The sequence below is a fragment of the Pan troglodytes genome, chromosome 14 (genome assembly GCF_028858775.2).
Source record: "Pan troglodytes isolate AG18354 chromosome 14, NHGRI_mPanTro3-v2.0_pri, whole genome shotgun sequence".
NCBI lineage: Eukaryota > Metazoa > Chordata > Mammalia > Primates > Hominidae > Pan > Pan troglodytes.
The window spans coordinates 80966319-80987945 of NC_072412.2; the positions used below are offsets into that span (position 1 = coordinate 80966319).

The 21627-nt window shown below is 37.1% G+C and overlaps 1 protein-coding gene across 10 annotated transcripts in view; it reads right to left on the reverse strand.

Moving 5' to 3' along the window:
• Nucleotides 1–253: 253 nt before the first annotated feature.
• TBC1D4 (TBC1 domain family member 4) overlaps nt 254–21627 on the reverse strand; it is a 200157-nt gene continuing 178783 nt past the window's right edge. For 9 of the 10 annotated variants that reach the window (XM_003314176.6, XM_063792201.1, XM_054665377.2 and 6 more), the window contains 6 exons: nt 17786–17944; nt 14875–15119; nt 10409–10568; nt 7663–7832; nt 4514–4690; nt 254–2604 (listed from right to left, as the gene is read on the reverse strand). In XM_003314176.6, coding sequence (XP_003314224.4) covers nt 2371–2604; nt 4514–4690; nt 7663–7832; nt 10409–10568; nt 14875–15119; nt 17786–17944 — 1145 coding nt within the window. In that variant the 3' untranslated portion in view covers nt 254–2370. The remainder of the gene's footprint in view (nt 2605–4513; nt 4691–7662; nt 7833–10408; nt 10569–14874; nt 15120–17785; nt 17945–21627) is intronic. The other variant, XR_010150515.1, reaches the window with a different exon arrangement.

A 21627-nucleotide genomic window follows, 5' to 3' on the forward strand; every position in this document is an offset into this window, starting at 1 on the left:
ATTCTCTTAAGGAACACAAAACATAGATCTCCTGCATGCACAGTTCACAATAGGGTTTGCGCTCCTATGAGAATCTAATGCCGTGGCTGATCTGACAGGAGTCAGAGCTCAGGCAGTCATGCTTGCTCGCATGCCCACCACTGCTGTGCAGCCTGGTTCATAACAGGCCACAGACAGGTACCCAGGGACCCCTGCAGTAAAAGACTCTAACCAAGAGCTGCTTCTCTCCCGAAAAGTAACAGTATACATCAAGAAAGCTGCAGCAATATATTTATTGCAAAGGAACTAGACGTTACATTAACCTGATGAAGATGTAACAATGCATGAAGCATAACTGGTGCAACATTTTTTAAAAATCACAAATGAAAAAGAAAATTCATTTTCAAAAGAAAATATTGTATCCAAGTCAGCTTAATCTCTGAACACCATAATATAACTCTTAATGTTGATTCTAAACATCCAGGATAAAGTTTACTTTAAACTGAATAAAAGAAAGAAAAGGTTTCTTTCCAAACTTCCCCAACAGATTCCTTGGCTACCATCTGTGCATCACACCCATAAAGTAATTTTCATCAACAGACAGTAAAAAGAAAAAACCCCTCCTACAAATAGAGAAATTCTCAGGAAATCCAAGCAACAAATCAATTAGTAGCCCCCAATTGAATGGGGAGACAGAATCAGCATTTTCTAGAACTTAGAAGTTACATTAACTTTATTAATAAGATTTTATTGTCTTTTAAGAAACTGTATGGATTCAAGGGCACACTGAGCTATAACAAGTCATTATATACACACTGGGTAACAGTGTAGAGGGGGTTTCAGATGTTTGTCATCTGTTCATCAAAGCTTTCTGAAACCCCTAGAGCTTTACTATTCTACTCTATAATACATTTTCACTGTGTATAACAAACTCCCTTTGAAGAAAATTACCCCAGATAATCCATCTGTGAAAATACAAGTACTGCAAAAAGCAGTGAGGATAAATACTTTTTGGAAAGGCAAAAATGCTGCATCAACTTTCAGAGGCACTATCATAGAATCATCTCTGAAAAAGAGAACTACAAATGTACTTTGAAAATTACTTTCCTTGCCTATACCCAGCATGCGTGAATGTCATCTAATGAGCTATTTGTAGGCTGAGGAAGTGAAGAGTTGAAATGCAGAATTGCAGGTTTTAGTTGAGCTGGTAACACTGGTACCACTTTCTTTTTCCCTTCCAATGGATTTCAACAGTTTGTTCCTAAACATTTCACAGTTCTCAAAACTTTTCACATAAAAGGAGAAGATTATTAAAGCTTATTAGATTCTGTCAATTGGTCAAAAGAAAAAATGTATTTCAACACAGCTTGTCATCTTTGGAAAAAATCAATCATAATTACATTTCCTTATACTAAATTTAAGGTAGAGAGACCTAAATTACAAGCACTCACAATTTGGTGGGAAAGTGGCAAATCCTTGTCATTTGGTGACTGTGGCACCAAATAAAGAGGAATTCATTCACAACTGAATGAGTTATTTAAATAAAAAAAGCAGAAAGCTAATCTAGACATTTTAGGTCCTAAATTAAATTTTTCAGGTGTGATATTTTTAGTTTGAGTAATAACGCTGGTCTAGTTTGCTAAAAAATTAGCAACATTCTCCTTTACCTTGAGCTGGGTAGACTCAGCCACAATGTCCTACTGTCTCTTTATGTACGTTTAAAGTAATGCCTAACCAGACTCATAATGCATGTAGATGCAACATGCTAGTTGGCACAAAGCAGGCAGGGAGAAATGACCCTACCTTCCCAAAAAACTCACAGGAACATGACTAGTAATCATTTTCCTCATATAGACAATGTCAGTAGATATCAAGACAGATACACATAAAGTTACATAAATGTTTCCACCTTTTCACCATTGAGTGAAACATGCTGTTCTTTGGAGAAAAAAATACATTCATTTTTTTCAAGTATATTGCAATATACAAAGATGCTCTGGCTTTGTTTCACTATAAAGACAAAAAGATTTCACATATGTCCAAGGGAAATTTCAGTTTACCTTTCCTTTGGTGTGGATTTCATGAAGTTCTGACTAAAAAAATTAATCTAAATATACATCTACTCATTTTATCTGAAAGCATGAACTATGTTCATTTTATATATATATTTATATGTACATAGCAACAACAAAAACCAGTCTACATATGTCCAATGGCTTAGGATTGGCATGCTCTGATGAGCACGAGGTCCACCTGCTGTGACTAGGGGCTCAGCACCAGTATTAGGTGGTTCCATCAGCTTCAGGGTCCAGCCTTGGGCCAGCGACATGCAGGCTCTTCCTCTCTGTAGTATTCTAAGGAGCACTTTCTGCTGAGGCCGTGCCTCTTCAATTATGGCTTATTTCCTATCTTGGCTTTGTTGTTAGGGTTGCAGTTTAGGTCTCTCAGCAACAGGTCACAATTGGCTAGAGCATCCGCGGGCAGCAGCTTCCGGAGTTGCTCCACTGTCTTTTGATAAGCCATTTTTTCTTGTTCCAGGGTCCGGATTAAAGACTTCATTTTGGTCTCTCTCGTCAAAAGATTTTCCAGGTTTGATTCCAAGGCCTGGATTTTAGTATGAGCTACCTGTTTGGGGGGGGAAAAAATCCTCCAAATCAAATGATTAATTATAGTAGGAGCCAGTCCTTACACATATTAACCAATTACTTCAAATTACTTAATAAAATATTATGTGAAGCAAATACTCTGAAAACCTACAGTAAACGATGATTTATTAGGTTTCACAAAGATGTAACTATGGAACTACCATGCTTCATCTCTTCTCACTGAACACACGAATAATTCAATACTAAATCACCCCCCTCACCAACAGTAGGAATCCTTATTCTACACCCACTGGTGTTCCCCTGAGTGAGTGGGATCTGGCCTGGCTGAAGGAGAAACAGGAGCTTCCTGACACTATTGCAGTGCTAAAAGAGATTTTCCTTCTCTGACTGAAATACGGCGTTCTCTAAACATACACTTGGGCTTTCATCAGTATTTATAGATGTGAGGGGTGGCCAAGTAACTGATGATGACTACACTGAACTGTCAGTGAAAAAGTCTACAACAGTTCAGACGAATCATTATAAAACAGGTACAAACCCACCTTCCCTAATAAGGGGCAAATAATTAATCGCCATTGAACTATCCAACTAAAAATGGACAATATACTAACCATTTAGTTTTCTTTTTGAAAATAGAGTATGTTGCCCTTTTTTGAATAGAAAAAAAGATTTACATTTTCTATGAGCCAGAGCCAATGTAAGACAAAGCGAAGGAAGTTTAGTGTTCCCATTCCTGGGAAGCAACTACTTTAGAGATCCCTCATTTCTAACCTGTCTCTCCTGACTGGTCTTGACAGGGGACTCACCATATAGAAGCAGAGTTTTAGTGTTTTCCAGTTTGTAGCCAGGTGCAGTGTTGGGGAAATGGAGAGGAGGAGTAAGTGGAAACCGAGGAGCCATTAGGCACTGAAACTCCACTGAAGTCATCTCCCTGAAGACTTCAGAAGGGTCACCTGCTAGCCCCCATCCTGTGATCACTCTTAAGCCCCTCCCCTCAGGGCATGGCTACATAGCACACATCATACAAGTTGCAAATACCGAATATGACTTTATAATAAATTTCTTATTGCATGTATAAGTGTGCGCTTAGAGACAGATATATAGTATTTTATATTCTCAAATAATTGTGAACTCCCTGATGGCAGGAATGATGTATTAATATTACATGTAACATTTGCATGTGATTCAATTTACCTAGACATGTCTCCCTCTCTTCCAATTTCCATTTTAGTCTAGACAATTCTCATCATCCGCAACAGATTTTCACAAGTGACTTTTAGCAGGCCTCCTTACCTTCTCTCCCATCTCAATCTGTCCTCGTCAAGGTTCCCAGATTGATCTTTCTACAGCATGGCCCAAAAACTTTGAGAGATTTCCCTCTTGACAGGATTAAAGCCATGTTCTTTGGCTTGACACTGAAAGTCACTTACAATTCTGCCTCTATCATATTTACCCTACCTCTCCCCAACCTCTATCTTAAATTGACACTAGGCTAACTTTGCTGCTCTGCCATGTCCTTCTGATTGATGCCACCTTCCTACTCAGCCTGACTTAAAGACCCTCCTCACTCATTTCTTCCACCAACCCTCCAGATTCCAGCTCAAGCCCAGGTCCTTCACAACTTCATCAATTTCCTACATTCAATTCCTCCTCCCTTTAACTTAACCAAATATCTATAACATGCAACAGGTATTTAAGCAGATTCCACTTTGAACTGCCATTTAGCTATTTTGTGAGGGTGCATTTTTTTCCAAGTAATGTTTAATTTAACATGTCATTTGTAGCCCCAGAGCACTTGGACAGTCTGATACATGGGCTCTTGGTTAGCAATGGTTCATTCCACGCACATATCCCTTTCATTCCTGAGGTAGCTCTGTGCATGCAGGAGGCACTGAAGTATTTATTTGCTCAAATCTTTATTTCTTTACCTGTAATTTTTCTAGGAGGTCCATGTTTTGTCTTTTCAGTTGGCTATTGGCCCTCTCCAGCTTCTCCAAAGGTTCACTATCCTCACAGGAATATGAAGATTCCTGAAGCTCATCCTGTAGCACATGATATTCCACCTCATAGGCATGCAACTGCTTAGAAATATCCATCTCAAAAACCTGCCATGAAAGTATCATGGGTTAGGCTAGCCTTTCGTATGTATAACAAGATACAGCCTGTTTATCTTGGTATATTTCATGTATATTTCCAAATACTTATTAATGAAGAACATTAAAGCATAAAAAAGGAAAAAAAGTGTAACTGTCAATACAAGAATAAATTAGATATAGTTTATAAAAACAGCTCTTTCTGTGAAAGAAGATTTTCTTTAAAAACAGAACAGATAGATTATTTCTATGCAATTGAAACATTCTCATGAAGCTAAGTCCCTAGAATAAATTAATGTCCAAGTGTATTTGGCAGCTAAGATACTCATAATCTAGTAATTGTCTCCCAGAATGTAGTATACTAGATAAACAACATTAATTATTGAGTAATTATTATGTTAGAGATAATCTCTGCTGATTAGTAAGCAAAATTGCATAGGGTATTACTGTAATAAAGCAACCAAAAGCATTTCTAATTTATTTGCCAATGGAGCAGAAAGATCTTAATAAAATTTTGCATCCATTTGCTATTCCCTGTAAGCCTCTTAAGAGTCATTTACATATTGTACCACACAGAGAATCCTCAAAATTGCACACTGTGAGCACTGTCCAGGGCTGTAAGGTTTAATTAGGGCTGCTACTGCTCTCCCATGTCACCACTAAATAGGAAGGTCGTTTGCTTTGAAGCTAGAGGACAGTTACTCCAAACTTCCTAGGGGGAAGGAGAGACAACAGCTGCTATTCAAGCAATGGTGTCTATACTAACACTGAGAAGAGAAAAGAAACCACAAAAAACCTGACTTACTCTACTACTTACTACTAGAGATACTCAAACATTCGAATTTTAATAAGAGAATTTCTAGACTAACTGGTTATCCTCAAATAACCATCATCTTTTCCTTACTTAGTGGGTATGGATACAATGGATTATTATACAACCATTAAAAATGATAATATGGATTTATAGTTACTGGAAAAAATCTAATACTTTATATTTTTAATTATAAATCAGGTTCCACAATAGTATATATAGTTTGATTTCATTTATGTACAACTTATATATTTTTATATGTATATATAAGCAAAGAAACATGTAATACAAAGTTTCAAAGATTATCTCTAGATGTTGAGATTTATAGTTACTTTTATTTTCTTGTGATTTTCTGCATTATTTGCATTTTTTTCCAGTGTCCATAAATAAAGTTCATCAAAGTCTCCCTTAATATCAGCATTTCATTCCACAGTAATCAACTCTAATTGTTAGGAAATTCTCTCCAGTATCAAGTTCAAATTTACCTGCCTATAAATTCTACTCATTAATCCCAATAGTAATCTATAAAGCCAGGCAATTTCCTCATTAATTTTAGAAGGGAGGTGATATCTGATTTCAAATCTCTAAAAGCATAATATCTGATTCCAGTCAAGAAAGATATTTCTGAAAAATTTATAAACAAGTGAATATATAAATAAAAGCTACACTTTTCAGCTTACAGAGCATTTTAACAAATACAAACTATTTATAGATATTTGTGATTTAGATTCCATGTAATGGAAATAAAATTTTACATGTATTAATATAATAAGAGTTCATATTATAGTATGAATTACAGGGTACAAAATACTTTAACATATTGGTTATATTTGCTCCTAAAATAATACAAAACTATAATAGAATCTACTTTTGTTATTCCCATTTTGTAGAGGAAGAGGTTGAGACTCAGAGAGGTTGTAACTTGCCCATAGGTACACAGCTAGTAAATGGCTGGGCACCAGAACAAGGTTCCAAACTCCCTTTCTCTAAACCCTATCGTCTTTCTGCCATCAAAAGTGCCTTCAGGAAAGTGGTAAACTTTATCAATGCTCATAAAGCATAATTGTCAAATCTATCAAGCTGCTCTTAAGCTTGTCCACTGCATCTGAACGGCAGCAATATATAGCTACCACTCACCTGGTCCCTATGAAGAGTCAAGGACTACACATACGGTGTGCAGATTACTCTCAATTTGCTTCTCAGATCAATTCTCTGCCCTCATCCATTCTATTGTACCCTGGCAGGCAGACAATTCCCCACACTTACTTTCTGGCTGGCTTCTGGTTCACTTTGGCAAATAGAAGATGCCAGCACAAGATCAGAAGGGGCAGGAGAAAAGGGTTGGGTATTTCTTCCCTGATCCTTCTCTGCCTAGTTCAACAAGACCACAACAACCAGCACAGAACCCTCCTCCACGGTTCCAGCTCTCCTTGGGCCTAGTAACACTATTATATCCTCCACTTAGCAACTCTGCAGCAGGGGTTTGAACAGCTTCCCTATGTTACTAGTTCCTTCGCACCTGGACAGCTGTGTTGGATTGCCTTACGCCTACCCACACCTTTATAGATGGTTCCTTCATTTGAATCATCGGAGGGAGAATGTTTCCTGTAGGGACAAAGACTGATACACCAAGTCTCCTCACTGAAGCTTCATAAAACCTCTCAGATCAGTATCATCCCATTCTGGAACTTGTCCAGTACTGTCCCATTCTGGACAACTAGGGTTTGGATGATTAGGCTGATGTGTGCAAGCCAAACAACCAATTAAAAAGCCAGAAGTAGATGCAAACCCAATACCTTCTAATTCCAAAGCCTGTACTCCTGCCACGTGTCCTCTTCGTTTATTTTACAAAATAATTAACAATATAACAAAGGCAGAGGATCTGATTTTATTCTCAGGCCTTCTTGACTCTGTCAGTTCTATCTTCAGTTTTAGCATTGGTTTAAATTGAAAGGATTCCTGAAAAACTCATTACATAGCACTAAACAGCATTTTTTGTGCATAGCCAGATAGAAAATGTCACAGTGTAGAAATTTCACAATAGTCCCCTTTCTAAATAAAATGTATCTGATGAAAATATCTGTCAAGCAAAGCTACATTTTTAGGCTAAAGCATTTAATATATATTCAGTAGAGAAAACTGCTATATAATACTATTAGCATTTAAATCATACCTGGGTAATAATTTTTTCCATTTCAGAGGTATTCATATCAGGTAGCGTGTTTTTAAGAAACTCAACAATATTTTCAAAGCTCTCACATTCCATTATAAGTGTCTCTTGGCTGCTCAGTAGGCTGAGTGCAACCTTGAATATAACTTCAGTTCCCTGAAGAAAAATAATATCTAAAAGAAGAGATATAATTTTCATGATCAAAACTATGCATCCACTCTTGTAAAAAGCATGCTATTTGTGCTAAAGATTTTTGTTTGTTTTATGTATTTTGCAGAAGAAAACTGGTCAAAAGCATCTAGCTTTTTTTTAAAAAAGCAATATAACTAAACATATAAGCAGATGTTTTAATATTCCTCTTAAGAATCTCAGATAAAGCCAGGGTAAAAAAGGACAAAGTATATATCTCTGTCCATGAACTATTTGTAATTTTTAATGCCAAATTTAATGGAGACTAGGTAAACCTCAAGGACAGTTATTCAATTGATATTTAGATTTTTCTTCACAACAGGAATACAAAAACAAATTAACATAACCAATGAGTACTATTCAAACTCTCATTACCATAATAAAAAGTAAATGAACCAGCTATGTAATTAAATCTATACCACACCAGGAAATTAAAAAAAAAACTTTAACAGAAAAATTAAAACAAATGAAAAACATACAACCTCAATCAGGAGAGAAATATTAAGAGCTACCCTAACTCTAAGCCCTGCTTTCCTACAAATACAAACATGCAATACTTTTGAAAAGTATCAAGTACTAGGCCGGGCGTGTTGGCTCACATCTGTAAACCCAACAATTTGGGAGGCTGAGGTGGGTGGATGGCTTGAGGCTAGGAGTTACAGACCAGCCTGGTCAACATGGTGAAACCCCGTCTCTACGAAAAATACAAAAATTAGCTGAGTGTGGTGGCACATGCCTGTAGTCTTAGCTACTAGGGAGGCTGAGGCAGGAGAATCGCTCGAACCCAGGAGGCAGAGGTTGCAGTGAATTGATATTGTGCCCTGCACTCCAGCCTAGGCAATAGGGCAAGACTCAGTCTTAGAAAAATAAAAAAAGAAAGAAGGAAAAGTATCAAGTACTTAGTACTTTTTTATGAAAGTTTCTCTCAATCTATGTCATTCTTTAATCAATAATATACAACAGGGAGTCTTTAATGAAGAGGGAACCATAGAATCATTATTTCATAGTAATTCTTCTTGCTCATGCATCTTTCCATTTCCTGCCAGTCTCCATTGTTTTATAAATTCAAAGAAGAGAGTTGAACAGCTATTGTATAGCCAACAGCATCATTTGTATTCTCATGACAAAAAACTGATACTGAGGACATTTGTTTCTTGAACTCTTCATATCAAGCTTCCAAGGGTAAGTCAAAGAGAGGTGCCCTGAAACATCATTTTGATTTGATACACTATTCTCTGGGAAGAAAAATGTATATAAACAAAAGGATTTATAGAATACCCATTAATAGGAACCCAAGCTCCAGAGAAAATGTCACTGTAGAAAAGCAATAGTGTATATTCAATAAACAAGAGAAATCTGGTGAACATTTGATTCAGCGCATTTTCACTTTACTCTTTTGCTGCATTTTATAAATTGTAGTAACACTAATGCAGTGTTTAACTTTTAAACCACAGCCCTCAATAAGAAAGATATCATATGTTGTAATCTGGTATATATATATATTACACATATATCCTCAAAACAAATTTCTCCAAACAACATATTTCCTTACTATTTGTAATATTCCCTAATATCTTCACTGAATGCTGTTTCATTTTTTCAAACACTGGCAATGACCTACAATGGCGCCAATACAATTTGACAAAAAGCTCCAATTTAACAGAAGTGCAGTTGTGAGTGAATACTGACTGCTTTGCCCATGTCTACTAAATAGATGATCAGAACATAAAAATTAAGGGAGCCCTTTCTAAGGCTACTGAGGTCCTAAACAACATCATTAGAACAAACCTCTGATGAAGAGTTGGTTGTTGTTGTAGTTGTTTTAATTTTTGCTTTTTAAATAACAGACTTAGACTAGTATAAAGACTTGTGAATAGATTTAAGGGCCTCCAAAGGGGACATAAACCATGTTACACTCTCTTTTTATTCCCAATGCCAAACACTGTGCTTAGAGCAAGGCAGTTACTCAGTAACTTGCCCTGAGCTCTACTGACTGTACTTAGTGTTTTCCCTGAGCCACCAGTCTTAGAGACTGTCCCCCAGCACTGCATTGGCATGAAAGAAGAGTCACATGAGCAATGAAACAGGATGTAAAGTTATTCTGTTAACAACAAAAAGTCAGGTTAAGAAATGCCATTAGAAACAACATTGATACAGTTAAGAACATATTTCTCTGTGTTTTGAATGCAAGATGAAGAAGACAATGGGGGTAGAAACATGTATATAAAAATCTGGAAAATTATACACAGTCTGTCCCTAGTCCAGATTTTAGGAGTATACTCTCTGTTTTTTAGGCACAAATGAAAATAAGAGCTCCATTACAGCTGACTCAAATACAGGAGCCCAATTCCTCTTTCCCTTTTAATTTCAATTTTATGTAAGACAAGTATGATTTTAAGTTACTGTCAGAATACAGCCAGGCACATTTATTAAATTCCATTAGCAATTTGCTATTCTGTATAACACATGATAGAACAATAGGGGCATCATATGGCTAGAAGTAGAAGTATAGTCCTTGGAATAAATAATACTGTTCCATTTAATTACAGGTATCTCTTACCAAAAACTCTGGCTACAAATCCTAATGAAAACTGAGAGGCAAACAATGTGAGGAACCAGGGGGCAGCATAAAGACTGGGGCTGATTTCATTTTCTTCAAGGTGATTGTAGAGATCTCTGTGATAGTCATGAAGGAGCCTGGACAGCTGGTACATTTGAATCTAAAGTTAATTTGGAGAAGAAAAAAAATATTATGTGTTTATCTGCATGTGCATCAAACACACTGATTTTAATTTTATTCTAATATTTAATAACAAATTCACATATATAAGTAGTATTACTTTATTTTTATGATTTTAAAGTTGATACTAAAATCCAAGTTCACTTAACTGAATTCATAAAGCAAGTCACTGAAAGTCTATCTAAGAAGACTGAGCAAGTTTCTCTATCACGTGTGTTTGAGCATCACATACATACATAGAAATGGAATTTTTTCTTCTGTAGGGAGGCATTGCTTTTGGAATTTAATGAGAACAGTCCTGGCTCAGGAACCTCATAGAAAATCCCTTCTAATTTCAGACTAATTCCAGAAAAGCCTCCGTTCTAAAGAATCTACCATGTTCAGTGCAGAAGCTTATTTCTATTTACTGAGACCAGCATGTGATTTATGAAAGAGTTCTGGCTCTCCAGACAATCTGCACTGCTAGGAGAGAATTAAAGCTTAGAATGTTACAAGGCCAGAAGCTTGAGATTTATTTCTAATATTCAAGTTATTCCAGCAGCATATTTTTCATGACAAACGGGATTAAGGCAAAAAGTGCAGTTGTTTCTGAATATTTCTAGAACTAAAAGAAAAAATTATTTCATTTGGCTACTGAGTTGGTTATTGGCATTTCAGAAAACATCATAAAGACAGCATACAGAAACTTTTAAACTCATATCTGTGATACTACAGATGAAGCAGTAGTAAGTAACAAACAAATTTGTGAATTGTGTTTTAATTTAAATTTTTATCCACACAGTTAAGAGATAAGTGATGGTTCCCTGATCAGTTATATTGGCTTGATATTTTGGTGTAAAAATGTATAAAATGTTTTATTAAATCTAGCAGAACTTCTTTCACTAGAAGAAATTATTAAAACATCACTCTTAAATAGCTCTATGACAATACATAAAAATAACCAATTACGTTGTGAATTCAACAATTATTTCTAGAGTACAGAACTAAAAATCAACAGACTCCTTTGGAAAAAAATCAAAAACTATGCAAAAATACAAAAAATTGTTTGTTCAATCCTTATCCACAACAAATATCTTTAGAAACTCCGTTTCCACACAAACTGTAAATAAAAGGGAGTTAAAGAGCCACAGGAAGTCATAGCTATAAAATAAGAAGCTTAGCTGGAGTCAAAGTTTTTTTTTAATGAGATTATTATCTCAAAAAATCATGTTGAAAAAAACATACATTTCCTTTAGACCATTTACATCGTAGAAACGAGAAATTCTGAGCATCTATCAACAAAAGAGTTAGTACTTTGGTAAGCACAAAAATCAAAAAAGTCTAATTAGCAGCATAAAAAGAAAGCACGTCATCAAAAGCACACTGTTCTTGTTCACTTGTGATTATAAAAAGAAGCAATACTTCAACATGTAATTTTTTAAAGAGAATCTTATTTCCCACCTACCCTGCCGCACATACTCAAATGGGAGTTAAGAGAGTTTCTTCCATCAAGGGATATTTGGGCAAATAAGAACACAATTCAGGCTTCCTTCAAAGAAAGCTTTAATGATAAAATTCTATTTGCTAAGAACAAATAATTCTTCAATTCCACCTTACAGATACCAAGGCAAACCTGCAGATTAAAGAGGTGAACTGGAGAAGGAAAGATGCACAGAGAGAGATAAGGGTAGGGGAGAGAAGATGAAAAAAAAGTAGAGACCAAAAACTTCAGAGGAAAAGATATAATGTCTTTATGCTTAACACAGAAAGCAGCAGAAACAAACGTGACAAGATACAGGTATTTAAAGTTGAAAAAGACCTCAACCCCCACATTTTACAGATAAGGTAACTGAAGCAAGATTTTACACATTTTACAGATAAGGTAACTGAAGCCTGGAGCTCCCAAGCCACCAAGAGAGAAGCAAGAAATCAGAAATCCTGTGGAGTGAGTCCAAACCCACTGCAAGAGGCATTTAAGCACACTTCTAAACATCCTATTGGCTAGACCCAAAACAGTACCTCCTGCTCTAGAAAGTGGAAAAGTGTTATATCTCACTTTAAAATGCAAAAGGACCTACTCTCCCAGAATAAGGTCCCCAATACCGTGGCCTACAGCAATGCTGTCGCCAAAGATTTTTAAACATCTGCATTTTCAAAATTATAGACATAAAATATTTCTTGGTACTTACAGGCCATATTAAATGAATGTATAAATCCAATTTACATGAATTTTTGTAATGTCAAATTGATGAATAATTTTTAAGTTGAAATATCATTGTATTTTTAAACCGATAGCTATTATCTTTTTATCTGTGGACCCAGATCAAACACTACTCACAGGTACTGCCCTGTATCTTTGAAATTCTAATAATAGCTACCAAACCGTTGTTTCTGAAAATCAGAATTATTGAATTCCTTACAAGACCATCTGATTCCTATCTGATATTAAGATACAGGTGACCAGGCACAGTGGGTCACGCCTGTAATCCCAGCACTTTGGGAGGTCAAGGCAGGTGGATCACTTGAGGTCCGGAAGTTTGAGACCAGCCTGCCCAACACAGTGAAACCCCAACTCTACTAAAAATACAAAAAATTTAGCAGGGTATGGTAGTGCATGCCTGTAATCCCAGCTACTCGGGAGGCTGAGGCAGGAGAATCACTTGAACCCAGGAGGTGGAGGTTGCAGTGAGCCAAGATCGCACCACTGCACTCCTGCCTGGGTGACAGAGCAAGACTCCGTCTCCAAAAAAAAAAAAAAAAAAAAAAAAAAAAAAAAAAGATAAAAAGATACAGGTAAACTCTTTAGGAATAAAAAATAAAACTTTCCACAGTTGTTATTTGACTTGTTAAACCTACGAATAGTCATCAATGAGGAATCAAATCATATGAACTCACACCAGAAAACCTAATGTTGATAGCAAAGCCCTATCTCCCCAGTCAAAATTTTACCTTCAGAAAGTAAAGAAAAATGGAATACTTCATCTCCATTCATACTCTCAAAAAATATCATTTACTATAATGCTCAGACTAAAAACACAATTCTTTTGTTATACATTGGCAACTGAGATATTAAAGGCAAAAAACTCATCTCTGGGAAACAGAAAAAACAGTATATTTTAAAAGCATCTTTAAACTATTACTTCTTGTCTAAAGCACAGTATTATGATGAACTGGGAGTCATGCATACCTCATTTCAAGGGAGGAAAAACCTGAGAATCCTCTTTAAAGTCTACTTTTATATTTTTAACCACTGAAAGCTTTCAATTGCCAGGCAGTGGTTGTTTAAGTATCTATAGACAAAATTTAAACTGCTTATTAGCAACCAACCCACTTAGAGAAGTGAAAACTAGGAGAGAAATGTGCAAACAGGGAGTCTGAGGTAGGCTAAAGACAGCAGTGGCAGTTAATACCCCACTCAAAATACCTGGAAAATCTTAATGGTGCTTCTTCAGAGCCTGCTAAGAAAAGCAGACTCAGTGGCTCAAGCCTAATCCCAGCATTCTGGGAGGCTGAGGCGGGCGGATCACCTGAGGTCAGGAGTTCAACACCAGCCTGGCCAACACGGTGAAACCCCATCTCTACTAGAAATATAAAAAAATTAGCCAGGCATGGTGGCACCTGCCTGTAATCCCAGCTACCGGGGAGGCTGAGGCAGCAGAATGGCTTGAACCCAGGAGGCAGAGATTGCAGTGAGCCGAGATCGTGCCACTGCACTCCAGCCTGGGCAACAAAGCAAGAGTCCATCACACACATACACACACAAGCAGACTGAAAAGGCACCACTGGCTTTCACACTTTTTCCTCCGTAGAGGCCTATCTTACATGAAGATAAAGGAGGGGAGATATCAATGATAAGTTCAAAAAGAACCATAACATGGTATCTGTTATTTGTGTACTCAAAAGTAAAGGGATAAAGATACTTTCAGATTGTAAACAAAAGATCTGTGAGCCTTTTCAACTGAGAAGTTGAGAAAAAGTGAATAAAGATGACTTGATACCTTCTCCATGTAACCCATAGACTTAGGGCATAAAGGATTGGGTCCTCATCACCTACCTTTCTTAAATTACTTATTTACTCACTTCAGGAATTTTATGGAAAAGGTATTCTGCCTCTGGGTCTCATACACTTAGAAGTTAACCTAAATAGCAAATCCCACACTAAGTGAACTAAAACATGCCCCAGTCTTTACCCAAGTTCTAAGATAATGGCTCTACATTTCTTTAAATCTGAACTGTAATAATTGAGAAGAGGGCCAGGATTTCTGGTAATAGCCTCACACCTTCCTCGGGAAGCACAAGTGCCTCACCTGCAGCGACATCATGTCAGGTCTGTACTGCTTGCGGAAGCCGAGGTCATACATGAGGAATTTCAGCATTTCAAAGGCTTGCTCTTCACTCATGTGCAGAAGCAGGACTCCAGCCACAAAGCTGATCCCCTGACAGTATCCCACTTCTTTGTCCAGCAAAGAATAGGCTTTCAGGAGGTTAAACAGTGACAGCTGTCCTGGCCCAAGCTGTACTGAAAAGTAAGGGTGAGTAGGAAACGTCCTTCCTGCAGAGGAAAAGAAGGAAAATATTTTTTGAAATGTCCTCATGCCTTGGAGACGACAGTGAAATTGCAATTCAGTGACCTCCAAGAATAAACAGACACTCTTTCCCAAACCAGTGAGAGTTGCTTAGAGTCACCATGTAACCAAGAGTCTCTCCCTCTCTCACCCCAAGTTCTGCCAGGCCACCACACCATCTTCACATATACGATATGGGAGGAAACATTTTATGCTAACCAGTACTTCTTTCCAGCAAAAAAAAAAAAAAAAAAACAAACAAACAATAAAAATCCACAAACCAATGATGTACCCAGGAGAAATACCAGGAAAATGGAATATAAATTTTATTCTGACTATAAAGCAAGGCAAATTCTAATTCATATAAAGACTACCTTCTAAATGAAACCAGAAGTCTATAAGACATATTATATTATTTAAAAGAAAATCCTCATAGTCTATAAACAGGTTTATTTCTGCTTTTCTTATGACACTGGAGGGACTTTTTGGGTTTGTTTGACTTTACATTCAGACTGTCATTCAGAAGAAAACTGCTTTTTCAACTATCGTTCGCTCTCTGCTCTTCAAATACCTCCACGAGCCATGTAAACCACTTTTCTTTTTCAATATCTAAAAATATCAAGGAAAATAAAGGGTCAAGTCAATTTCAAATAAATTCCCCTCTAAAATATACCTCTAGGTATAAAATTACCACAGAGACACTTGAGCTGGCAATGTGAGTCCTGCATCACTAAAAGGAGAGTTCTATACACAGAAACAAATCCGTCTTCACATCAAAGCTGTCTATATTGGTATGGGACTTTCCTAGGGCCACAAAAATGAAGGGGGATGTTAGCTTCCTTGTGAAATGATTACTCATGTCATTTAGAACTTGCAAGAGTGCCAGGTTTTAAAATGTTTTCGCCCACATATGCTTAAAAGTGATTTTTTTTTCTAGGAACCAATAAGATTAATTCTGCAGAGCCAGTAAGAGGAAGATATGAGAAAATAACAATTGCATGCTGAAGAAACACAGATGGCTACAAGCAGAGCCAAATAAGCAATTTTTAAACTTATGGTTTTACTTTCTCACTTAAAATTTTTACTAAGGAAAACTATAAATACACTTTCTATCCATTAACTTGATTCTAGCTCCATTTTTGTCTGACTGTAATATGATCTCATTTTCTCTCTTTAATAGGACATCGTGACTAACCCTGATTGTATCATCAATTTATGGTCAGAGAACCACAGATTTGCTTGGGAACATAGGGATTGCCTTGTTCAATGTCCCCACTTAGTAGAGAGGATGGACACTCAGAAGGAAGGTAATATGTCTAAGACCACAATTAGTGGCACAATCAGCACAAAAACTCATTTTCAGTTTCTCTGTAAAATCCCCTTTTTAATTCCGCTGGGCTCAAAAAAATAATTAACTGAGCTGGGTCCTTTCCCAGTAACAGCCATTTGTCATCCAAAAGGAACAGAGGTAAAAACTAGGGTTTGGCTAGTGATTTTTCATATGCCCTAATATAAGATGACCCCAAACATAAGGTAATCTTGTATTTTCCCAAATGGGCCCAAATAACATATCTGGCCACCTGACATATATCAACTTTTAGGAGTACAAATAAAGTGGTCAAATGCCAATATATAATATTTAATCTAATAATGTAGATATTTTTAAATAATAAAGTATGTTAGAGAAAAATTAGAGATAATACAATCTTTAAAAATCAAAGCATTTTTATTTCCATAAGTTATTTGAAAATCAGCATTTAAGAAGACTGCTGGCTGGGCACGGTGGCTCATGCCTGTAATCCCAGCACTCTGGGAGGCCGAGGCGGGTGGATCACGAGGTCAGGAGATTGAGACCATTCTGGCTAACACAGTGAAACCCCATCTCTACTAAAAATACAAAAAAAAATTAGCCGGGCGTGGTGGCGGGTGCCTGTAGTCCCAGCTACTCAGGAGGCTGAGGCAGGAGAATGGCATGAACCTGGGAGGCGGAGCTTGCAGTCAGCAGAGATCGTGCCACCGCACTCCAGCCTGGGCAACAGAGGGAGACTCCATCTCAAAAAAAAAAAAAAGACTGCTTTATGATTCTGTCACTGGAAATTCTCCGCCAGGTCATGAGTACCCATTCCCACACTATTAGTGCAACTAATGTTTCACTCACCCTATAGGTGTATAGTCATAATTTCCACCAACATAACCATTTATCATGCTGCTTTTTAAAGTGACATATAAAGGATTGTTTTCAGCAGTGTGTCCAGGAATACCTAGTACACCTTTGTTAAATTTTTAACCTATTCTAAGCTATTTCAAAACCAGCATTGATTAAGATACAACTATCTGCCCTAAAAAGTCAGTTGTTCAAAATGCAGTAACTGAGAGCACCCCATAATATGACCTTTATAATAATTTAAATATAAGATGGCTCCCTTTGCAGAGGCAAAGTTTTGGGGTGAAAACTTCATTTAACACGCAGGCATTTATGGGATCGTCAATCAAGTATAAGGCCAACTTGCCCTCAGTAAAGGACAGAGTCAACGGCTCTGCATATGCCAACAGGTGCTCTTTATCAGCACCAAGAACAAACAAAAACCAAAAAAACTTAACAGAGGGATCAGCTGTTTACTTTTGTAAATTATAATCCACATGACAAACATACCTAAATCCACGAGAATCGCATGCTGCTGAGCAGTGAGCTGCTTCAAAAGTTCCTTATAGGATATGTCAGGAGGCTGTTGTTTATTAGGCAATCTGTGTCTGAGTCGGTACTGTAAAGCCAGAAACTGCCAAATTTCTCCTCGTCGACTTTTGGGAACTCCTACAATGAAGGAGATAAATAACCAAGGCCTTGAACTCTGGAATGAAGTTGACAGATCCCAGCTGATTCACTATATAATTCAGGTAAACAGGCAGCTGTATGTACTGCATGCCACCCTAAGACCACACAATATAATTGACAGAAGCATATTTTGACAAGCTGAATCCTATAGCTCTTGATGCCTTGCAAAAGAAAACCCTCACGCAACACTTACGATAATGACAATATTAACAATAACATCACCCATTGCTGACTGAGCATTAATAAAACATTTATTGAGGGTGCCTAGCTACTAAGCACATGCACTCAGAAAACAACTCAACTATAAGGTAGGCAATTACTATTAGGTCCACTTTATAGACAGAAAGCTGAGGCAGAAAGAGATGAAGTAATTGCCCCAAGTTCACATGGCTAGGAAGTGGCAATTTAGAATTAGAACTCCAAAAGTCTGGTTTCAGAGGCCAAATCCTGATATCCCAAAGTGTATTACTGCCTATTTTCACTCTTTATTTGGCTTGAGGATAGCAACAAATGCTAACCCTAATTTACAACTCTAAATATTTGTCATCAACAAGTAACTTTATAATAGAGAATCAAATAGCATTCTTATATGGGCATTAAAAATGAAAGAATAGGCCAGGTACGGTGGCTCATGCCTGTAATCCCAACACTTTGGGAGGCCAAGGTGGGTGGGTCACTTGAGGTCAGGTGTTCGTTACCGGCCTGGCCAACATGGTGAAACCCTGCCTCTACTAAAAATACAAAAATTAGTGAGCATGGTGGCATGCACCTGTAATCTCAGCTACTCGCGAGGCTGAGGTAGGAGAATCGTTTGAACCTGGGGGACAGAGGTTGCAGTGAGCTGAGATCTCACCACTGCACTCCAGCCTGGGAGACACAGCGAGACTCTGTCTAAAAAAAAAAAAGAAATAATAAAAGTAGTAAACAATAAGAAGGCGTAACTGATATGCTCCAGAACAACATTCGGGCTTTGAAAAGAAAATGCTTAGCACATATAATGAAACATTAACTCTAGTATGCTTGAACACCAAAATGTATCACAAGCAGTTCAAGGACACTATGACTATGTTTTTTATGCCAAGGGAAATGAAGTAAGCACTGGGAGGGACAGAATTCAATTCTGCACAGTGCAGGCAACTTTATTTCACTCACTAAGAGTTTTCAGTTTGGACAGATTGAATCGGCAATGGGTTCCTTTGCTCCAACTGGTTAAGGAAATGCTTAATGACAGTAATCTCTTCTGACTGAATGCCAGAGTTTGTACAAGCTGAAAGTATTATTGTCCGACAGGTGAAACCGAGGCTCATTGGCATGACTTATGAGGCCTCTACAATATAGCTCCAAACTACCTTTTTAAGCACCATTACTTCCCAGTCCCTGATGTATACTAGATGCTTGTGGTTATTTTCACTTCTCCAGTTTCTTGCACCTCCTGTTGCCTTTACGGAATTCCAAGCTCCCTCGCTTGACTACCCATTGTACGTCTATTCATCTTTCATGAATGAGCTTGAGTGTCACCTTTTCTGTTGAAGCTCTCCCTAACATCTCGAGATGTAATCAGTCCCTTTTCACACACCATTTGACTCATACTGTAACATTACCATATTAGATTACAGTTAGCTCTATATTGAAGTTTTGTCTCTTTTCCCTGCTTAAATGGTCCTTGAGAATAGCAAGCATATTTTCATCTCTGTATGATAAAATCCAAGAATATACCTTGCTGCTTATACATTTGTTGAATGAATGAATGACAGCATAGAAAATGTCATTTTTAGAAGGTAACTATCAGCCCACTAAATGAATCACTGATAACATGAGAGGGCAGTTTTATTATCCAACCAATAATAAATGTACAAAAAGCAACTTCTTTCCAGTCAAACAAACAGTTATTGAGCATCCAGTATGTAACAGAGAATAAAGCAAGGCAGTCAGGATGCCTCATCATTGAGTGATGAATAAATCCATTCTCAGGAAAATCATCTCATTCATCCATTCATCCATTCATTCATCTAGTAATGAGTGCAAGAGACTGTCTTAGGTGCTAGGTGTGCAGTGGTGGGGTAAGAAAAACATTAAACAAATACATACATAATTATTAAACTGTAAATTATGATTAAGTATAATTAATCACGAAAAAGAATGATAAAATACAATGAATTGATTTTGGTGGGGGGGCAGGGGTGGTGCTCTGAGGAAATGGTATTTGAGGGACCTGAGGGATAATAGGATGCTCTGGGCTTCAAGCGCAGGCAGCAGTCACTCCAGGAGAGGACCGCATGAAGGCCCTGAGACGGGCAGAGGAAAGGGCGGAAGAAAGAGGAGTGAGAAGAGGATGGGGTGGAAAGAAAGGGAGATGGGAAATGAGAATGTAGAGAAGTAAGGAAGAAGGAGAATAGGGAGGGCTGGAACATTCCATGCAAGAAATAGCAAAGGACATATCAGTGCTCAAAGTAAAACAGAGCACACAATACAAGGTAAGGAGAGATTAAAAAATGAGATCAGAAAGGAGGAAGTAGATATTATAGAACAATGGTATGGTTTGGCTGTGTCCCCACCCAAATCTCATCTTGAATTGTAGCTCCCATAATTCCATGTGTAGTGAGAAGGACCCGGTGGGACATAATTGAATCATGGGGGCAGTTTCCCCCATACTGTTCTTGTGGTAGTGAGTAAGTCTCATGAAATCTGATGGCTTGTTAAGGAGAAACCCCTTTCACTTGGTTCTCATTCTCTTTTGTTTGCCTCCATGTGAGACACGCCTTTCACCTTCCGCCATGATTGTGAGGCCTCCCCAGCCACGTGGAACTGTGAGTCCATAAAACCTCTTTTTCTTTAGAAATTACTCAGTCTTGGGTTTGTCTTTATCAGCAGCCTAAAAATGGACTAGTACAAAGGCCTTGGGCACAGGGCCAAGAAGTTTAAACTGTATCCAATAAGAAATGGGAAGATAAGCACTCCTAAAATATCTTTGAAAGTCATGCCAAAAAATGGTGTGATCTACATCTCATAGACATTCTGTTAACCATTATTGTGTCTCCCAAATAAAGCATTCAATAAAAATCTTTAGGATTTCCATATCTTCAAGGATAAAGAACACTATATTAAGTTTGTCAATGCAGCAGCTTTCAAAATAACACTTATCTTAATTTAAACTTAACTGTGGTTCAACAGTCTCACACATTAGCATAGGCTTTTAAAACAACAATCATTATAGAATTTCTTTGGGTATTTTGGAATTTTTATTTTACACCCACAGTTTATGCAGGCTATGGAGATTCTAATTTTAATATATTTAATCTGAGTCACAGAAACTGCAACTAAAAGTTGACTTATTCGTTTTATTTTTAAATTTAAAATTCTTAAATATCAGGCATCTTATATGGCATAGCAGCAATAAAAGAATAAATGCGATATAATGGCGAAATAAAAGCAACTTCTCCAAAATTAGTGAAGAAATGAATGGATGAAAGAAAATTGATTGATTACTTAGCCAGAATATAAATCTATACATATAAATACATACAAGTATATATACACAGTCATGTAAATATACACATATATGTAAATGAATACTTCTGACCAAATGATGAAAATGAGTCAAGTTTGAAAGACTGAATTATTAATATTTTTATGGCAGTGATCAAAGATTTGTATCAATGCAT